Source organism: Orycteropus afer, unplaced genomic scaffold, assembly GCF_000298275.1.
Source record: "Orycteropus afer afer isolate SDZICR_OR568_19922 unplaced genomic scaffold, OryAfe1.0 scaffold00017, whole genome shotgun sequence".
NCBI lineage: Eukaryota > Metazoa > Chordata > Mammalia > Tubulidentata > Orycteropodidae > Orycteropus > Orycteropus afer.
This window is the reverse complement of record NW_006921604.1, coordinates 6,973,325-6,980,644: the sequence shown is the minus strand read 5'-3', so window position 1 is coordinate 6,980,644 and position 7,320 is coordinate 6,973,325. Positions and strand designations below refer to the sequence as shown.

General features: G+C 51.3%; 1 protein-coding gene across 1 annotated transcript in view; it reads left to right on the top strand.

Annotated features, from left to right (window-relative positions):
* The window catches only part of FAM178B (family with sequence similarity 178 member B), a 170,634-nt gene extending 167,029 nt beyond the window's left edge, over window positions 1-3,605 (top strand). The window contains exons 15-17 of the mRNA XM_007959527.1: window positions 1,448-1,525; window positions 1,911-2,063; window positions 3,573-3,605. Of these exons, the coding sequence (XP_007957718.1) occupies window positions 1,448-1,525; window positions 1,911-2,063; window positions 3,573-3,605 (264 nt within the window). The remainder of the gene's footprint in view (window positions 1-1,447; window positions 1,526-1,910; window positions 2,064-3,572) is intronic.
* Window positions 3,606-7,320: the final 3,715 nt, after the last annotated feature.

The window sequence follows — 7,320 nt, the reverse complement described above, 5'->3', positions numbered from 1 at the left end:
CATTGTGGTAAACTGTGGTCAATGACATGAGACAAAGTATATGTGAACTGCTGTATGGAAAGTGAATTTGCTCTGTAAATCTTCACCCAAATCACAATTTAAAAAAAAAGAAGAAGAAGGGACCATTCCCTGGAGAAGGGTATCATGCTTGGTACAGTGGAGGATCAGCAAGAAAGGGGACGACTTTCAACCAGATACATTGACATAGTGTGCAATGATGGGCTCAGGTATAGCAGGGATTGTGAGGATGGCGCACGCCCAGGCAGGGTTTTATTCTGTTGTACATGGGGTTGCTATGAGTCAGAGCCAACTCAATGGCACCTGACAACAACAACAACATAGGGTTTCCTAGGCTGTAATCTTTATGGAAACGTATCTAGGATTTTTCTCCTGAGGAGTGATTGATGGGTTTGAACCACCACTTTTTGCTTAGCAACTGAGCGCTTTAACTGTTGCGCCACCATGGCTCCTTATACAGTAGGAGAATGTCCCATAAATGAATAGATAACAACAGAACCGAAAAGTACTATAGGATCAAACCATTCTCTGATCAGATGAAGTTGGCTTTGGTCTTGTTTTCACCCTTGTCCAGTGGGTAGGTTGTTGTTGTTATGTGCCGTGGAGTCAGACCCAACTCATAGTGACCCCTCCTTGGGTTTCTGAGGCAATATCACTATGGAAGTAGATTGCCCAACCTTCCTTCCGAGGAACAGCTGGTGGGTTTGAACCACCAGTCTTCTGGTTAGCAGTCAAGTGCCTTAGGCACTACATTATGAGAGCTCCTAGTGGGTAGGAGTAACTGGTATATAATTGCTGAACCCAAAATATCTCCTGTGTGTTTCCCTTCTCTTCACCCACTTCCTCATGTCAATATGGCCTGACTGTCCAGAGAGGGATGTGCATATGTCTGGCAGGTGGAGTCCTGCTGAGGGCTGTGTGGACTCATCGCTGTGCCGAGTGGGCCACGTTCCCACATAGGAGGTTCCTTTTCTATGTGCACAAAGGAGCCATGCGGCCTAGCAGCTCCTAGTATCAGTGGCCACAGGTGTGTGTGCCACATACAACAGAGACCACAGAGACTGTACTGAGGGTCAGAGTGGAAGACTCCTCTCCCCTGCAGGCTTTCTCTGGGGGAGCCCTCGGGTTACAGTGTTACATGCTAATGTGGGATTTAGATGGCAGAGAGTTCTTCCTTTTCTGAAGGAAGGGAGGGCTGGCCTTCATACATCAGAGGTGTGGGGGATTCACAGAACTCAGCTAGGGGAGGGCTCACGCCCAGGCCCTCCTTGAAGGTGACTCCCAGGGAACTGTCACTGGAAGCCCAGTGGTGGGATGAGTCCTAGCCCTGGTCCTCTGGGCCTGAGGGCAAGGATTCTGGAGGCAAAGGAGAAGACAGCTCTGCTGTGGCGGACTTAGAGGAGCTGTTTCTGCTGTATTCCTTCTCCAGGTCTGCTACTTGTGTCACAGCCTGCTGACACTGGCCGGGGTGGTGGTCAGCTGCCAGGACATTACTCCAGACCAGTGGGTGAGTCTCCCAGAGTCTGGTATGTGGGGGGGCAGGGGTGCCCAGCTGTGTCCTCTCCATCAAGCAATGTGGGATCAGCTGAGATGGAGCCTAGCCCACTGTAGGAACTGCACAGTGTGGGGGATGAGGACGAAGCAGACCTAGGACAGTCAAGGTCTCTTCCTCCCTCCAGTGTCCCATGAGGCGTTCCCAAGGGATACTGACCTGTGCCCCCAGCAATTGCCTCAACCCTCTCCTCCCTTTCCTGCCTGCTCTTCCTGCCCAACTTCTGAGTGGTCACTCAAATACATCCCTTTCTTTCTCTGGCTTTGTCTCCCCCACACACATGCACTTGGGATGCGCCTGGCCTGTGCCACATGCTTCCTCATGGCCCTGCCCCCTCCAGAGTGAGCTGCAGCTGCTGTGCATGCAGTTGGATCTCCACATCAGCACCCATATCCGGGAGAGCCCCCAGGCCATGCACCGGACCAAGCTCAAGGACCTGGCCACCCAGACCTACATCCGCTGGCAGGAGCTGCTGGCCCACTGCCAGCCCCAGGTGGTGCCCCCCCCCCCGCAGCCCCTAAGCTTGGGAAGGGAGGGAAGTGGTCAGGCAGTGCTGACCAGAGCTAGTAGCAGTGTCTACGCCCACTGCAGCTGCTGAGCTGCTGGCTGGGAGATAGGGGAAGAGGGCAGTTGGGGGGAGGGGGGAGATGCCTGGGAGACCTTCATCATTCTTATCGAGAATCAAATGCCCAGTGTAGGGGTGAGTGAGGGGACAGAGAGGAACCTTCCCTGAGCAAATGCAAAGAGACATTTAGCCTTGAAGAGGAAAGAGCCTGGGCCAGGAGTACCAGTTTGTCATGAGCAGTGCCAGGAAGGGCCACCAGCGGTACAAGCTGTCTCTACCCTCTCTGCCCACTTGTCCTGCAGGCCTGATGCTGGCCTCTGACTCTTCTGGAGAAAACACTGGCTCCCAGGTTGCCCTGTTCCCATCCTACAACCTCCACACCCCCCAATATTATCTAGGTAATAATAAACAAAAAAATAGATGCTGTCAAGTCAACTCTGACTCATAGCTAATGTTTATTGAATGAAGACCCTTTTCTTACACGAACCCTCATAACCCCCACAAGCCAGGTATTGTTATTATCCCCATTTCACAGATGAGGACCTACACAGAGGCACTGAAAGGTTACATAGCTTGCCCCATCACACAGCTCCAGTAAATGTCTGAAGCAGGGCACCAAGCCAGTGTGACTCCAAAGCCTGCCTGCTTAACCACAGTTCAGCTCCTGCTCTGGTCTCCTTCTGGCCTTTGTCCTCCCTTCCAACTCGTACCAGATGGCTTGAGGGATCTTCCCTGTCGGAGCGCCTGACCCTGGGTTGAGAAGAACTGGGTCTGAGAAGGGCCATTTCTTCATCCAGTACCTGGGTCTCAACTTGCCTTCCCTCCTCCATCTCACTCCTCTCTCCTTGTCCTTCCCCCTGTAACCTCTGACTTGAGGGACACGCTGACCACAGGCTGTGGCTTGGTCTCAGATTTCGCAAATCCATGAGAAAACTGAAGAACAAATCTCACCCCTCAACTTCCAAGGAACTAGATCACACTGGTCTCTGGGGGGAAACAATGAGCTTGTCATGAGAAGAAGGAAAAGTGAGTGGTGGCCTAGCACCACTTTTCTTTCACACTCCGGGGGTCTTGGTGAGCAGTGAGCAGCAGGGAACCCCAGCCAGCAGAGCAGAGCCATCATCTCACTGTGGTCAAGTGGCCTATTGACCTGCTGGACTGGGAGCTCCAGGGGTCTTGCTCACTAGCACCTGGCACAGAGGTGTTAGCTGCCATGAGTTGGTCTCTGACTCACAGTGACCAGTACATAACAGAATGAAATGCTGCCCAATCCTGTGTCAGCCCCACAGTTGGATATAGTTAGACAATTGCAGTCAATCTGAAGGAAGGCTTTAGTGGATGTTGAATGGACACTGGCATGTCCAGGGAGCCTCAAGACAGAGCAGGCACCATCTGGGCCCCAGGTCATCACAGCCTGTGTTTTTCTCTTTGCCACAGGTCCAGTACTTCTGCCCATGGAAAGACATCTAAAGGAACAGACCAGGGCTTCTGGCTCGGGCAGGAAATGAACAGGGCCCAGGGAACCAGAGGAAGCAGAGGCCAGAGGCCCACCAGATGCTGACCAGCCTGTGAAGCAAATGCCTCCTTCCACCCCTGCTCCTGACCCTTACCCGGCAAGGAATCCGGCCGGCCTCTCCCTGCCCGACCCACCCCTTGGCTTTCCTTTCCCTCCCAGCCATTGCCTCTTCCCTAAGGCCTTTGTCTCCATAGCTCTGGTTTCCCTGGGCCTCCTGGGCCCTCCCAGGCCTCAGTTCTCCCCACCCTCCTTCCTCCCTCTCCCTCACTCTCTCTCATTCTCTCTCTCTCTGTCACTAACGTGAGGTTTCTTTGTGCATATTAAAGTCTTATTTCAGCATCAGTGGTTTCGAAGCCTTCCTTCAATCCCTGTCCTGAGGGCTCATGCCCAGCTTTTCTTTTCCTGCTATCTCTGCTTGTGCTCTGCCATGAGTTCTCACCTCGGATAGTCCTGCCACGGGGCTTAAGCCCTGCCCACCTGGCAGCAGAGGGCTGTTTGTGTAGCTTATGGAGGAGGGAGGGAGGAGCAGTTAGTCTCTCCTCCAGTGGAGTGAGGCTAGCAGCCCAGTGGCCTGAGAACTGTCAGAAACCCCGGAAGCAGGGATGGGGAACATTTGCTTGGACCACTCCCCGTTCCCCGCCCCCACAGGGGAGGAATGAGATGGAAGATCAGGGCTGTAATTACACTTAATTCAATTTATTGTTGAGCTCTGAAATCAACTCTCCAGATTTAGGAGTAGGAGCGGGGGCAGTGCCAAAAGACAATCCCAGATACTGCTTTTGCTTTCCCTCACTTTTGGCCCAGATGTGTGTTGAGAGCCCTGATCCCTCATTGGTAATAGGGTGCTGGAATTTCTTTTACCTGTGCCTCTTGAGAAGTGAGTATGCCCTCTGTGCCCCAGTAGATCCCTGGGTATCCACTTTCTCTTCCCACTTCAACCCTGAGAATCCAGTCCTAGTCCCTGGTTTCACTCTGTTTTTAGGTTGGGATAGGGTTTTGCAGGGGGCACAAGAGGTAGGTAGGAAGTGGCAGAGGATTACCCTTGCCAGATTGGCCTGTGCCGACTCCTCAACTCAACCCTGGAAATCTACCTACCGATCAAGCTTCACCGTGACTGGTGCATACAACTTTCTCTCTTGTATGCATCTTTCTTTTCAGTATTTCATATTAAAACGCACTGAATCAAGTTGATTCCAATTCAGTGTGACCCCTCCTTGGTGATATCTATACGGAAGTAGATTGCCCAGTCTTCCTTCTGAGGAGTGGCTGGTGGGTTTGAGCCGCCAACCTTCTGGTTAGCAGTCAAATGCCTTAGGCACTACACCACCAGAGCTCCCATTTCATGTTAAGGCAGGCTAATTCAGAGAGAGATTTTCCCCAAAATAACCTTCCAGCCAAGTGGCTCAGTTTGCAGACCTGAGTCCATCACTTCCTAGGGCTTGTTACCAGACATACTGCCTCCCTCTCGATGTTCTCAGAATGCAAGGAACCTGGAGGCATCTGGTGTTCTGAGTTCACAGGCACATGGCAGAGCACAGTGCTGGGTACCATGCCATATGTCTCTCTGCTTCAGCGCCTTTGCCAAGTGATAGGTGGAAGAAACCCTTGGCCAGGGTGACTTGGATGCCCAGGCAACTCAGCTGAGTTCTGGTTTCTGTTCCTGGCTGCATCACATGCCCCTTTGGCCAACGCATCTCCAAGGCCTCAGTGGCATCAGGTCTGCCTCAGATGCTAAGATAAAAGAGTAGAGACACTGACAAGCCAGCCTTCTGCACCCTCCCTCAGGGGTGCCCCTGCTCTGTCACTGAACATCCTGACAGTTAATCCTCAACTATTCAGTTTGCTCTGGAAACCTGGAAATCACCTTTGAAATTTCCCTTCTTTGTTCTCACTGCCAAGGGCAGAAAGGGAGTAGGGAGGTCTAAGAGGCTGAACCAGGGAGTTTCCACTTCTTGAAGCTGCCCCTACCCAGTTCTGAGGACGCTGTCGGGCTGTCCATCAGTGGAAACGTGGAGTTTTTCTCCCCAGTCCTGGATCTTGAATACTGTTCCCCTCCTCCCCTGCCCCCCAAACATACTCATCCACAAGAGAGAAATAGATACCAAGGAGAGAGGTGTTGGTGACAACTCATTCCCTCAAGAAACCTGGCTGTAACCTGAGCAGAGGTGTACACTGCAAGGTCACCCAAGGGCACATGATATCCCCTGGGACCTGTAATGGGCCCTCTCTAGGTCTGCCCTGATAGTTGACCAGATCTTCTAAAACTAGCTTTGGGCCAGTTAGAAACTCAGTCTCCTTGAGACCGAGAACTGCACAGTGGTGCTGGCAGTGTCACCACTTTCCCCTCCAGGTCTTTGACTTTTCCAGATCCCTAAGCCTCTGGGAAAAAGCCAGGGGATATCCTGATAGAAGCCATTGGAAAAGCAACATCCGGGGCTGTAATGACGGATTTTTCCAGCTTCCTTTTGGTGTTGGTGGTGGTTGGGAGGGGCTGAAAAGGAAAAAGCTTCCCAGGTGGATGGCTTTGATAACTCTTTTTTTGGAGGAAGTAGAGGAAGTTCTTTTCCTAAGTCCTCACTCACCTCTGTCCCCAGCCTCTCAGAAAGATCCCTGATGGATGGCTGGCCTAGGCTTTCTCAATTCCCCATCTGGGATGACAGTAGCTAGAAGCCTGCCAGAGTGCAGTGCTGATAGAGAGCCCCAGTGTTCACCCTAGGTCTTCCTCCTGCCAGAAAGCTGCCTTAGGCAAGGTGGGAGATGAGTAGCTCTAATGAGGGGCACCAAGGTAACACGGCCAGTGTATGGGAGACAGCAGGGTTGCTTTTCACTTCAGACTTTTGGGCTCATCTCTATGTGTTACCCTGAACTGCTAATAGACTCTTAGAGAACTTCAGAAGGCATTTAGCAGATCTTCTCTGTCTTTCCTAGACTCGGCAACAAGTAGTTGAGCAAATGCTCAGAAGGAGAGTCTGTTAAGATCTAAGGCCTTTCCATAGAATATGCCATACAGACCCTAGGAAAACCAGAGAGGTACATGAGCCTTATCTACTCCTTACTTAAGACCTAGAAATCCTCATTTTCTACTACTTGTGCTTTTATTAAAATGTATGAATCACGAGAAAGTAGTCATTCAGAAAGCATTATCCCCTGACCATCCACCCAAGAAAAAGGCCAGTGCTGAGAATGAACAGAGTACGACAGGAAATGAATGAAGGTAGAAAAGAGGAGAAAGGGAGGAGCTGGAGCTTTCTTTGAGGACCCTTTGGGAACAAAGGGCTCATGGAATCTGTTAACAGGAGGTTTCTCCTTTCTGCCTATGTCCCCCACTTCAGGAAAACACCACTAAGGTATAGAACAAAACTGTCCTTGCCGGTATGAAACCAAACCGCCTTTTGAAACTTTCCACTGGGGCCACCTCACAGATGGAGCTAGGGAGCTCAAGTCACTGCCTGGTAACCCTCACACCATAGAGGGTGCGGAGTAGGGGTGAGGATGGTGGTGGTATCAGGCTCTAAGGTGAGGGAAAACAGGAAATGGGTTGTTATGGGGTCTAAAAATTGGCAGGATACACTGTGACTTAGTGAATGAGGGAATGAGGAGTCCAAAGACCTGATTTAAGATTATGATCTTGTTAATTATCTACGTGACTTTGGTCAAGTTACTTAACCT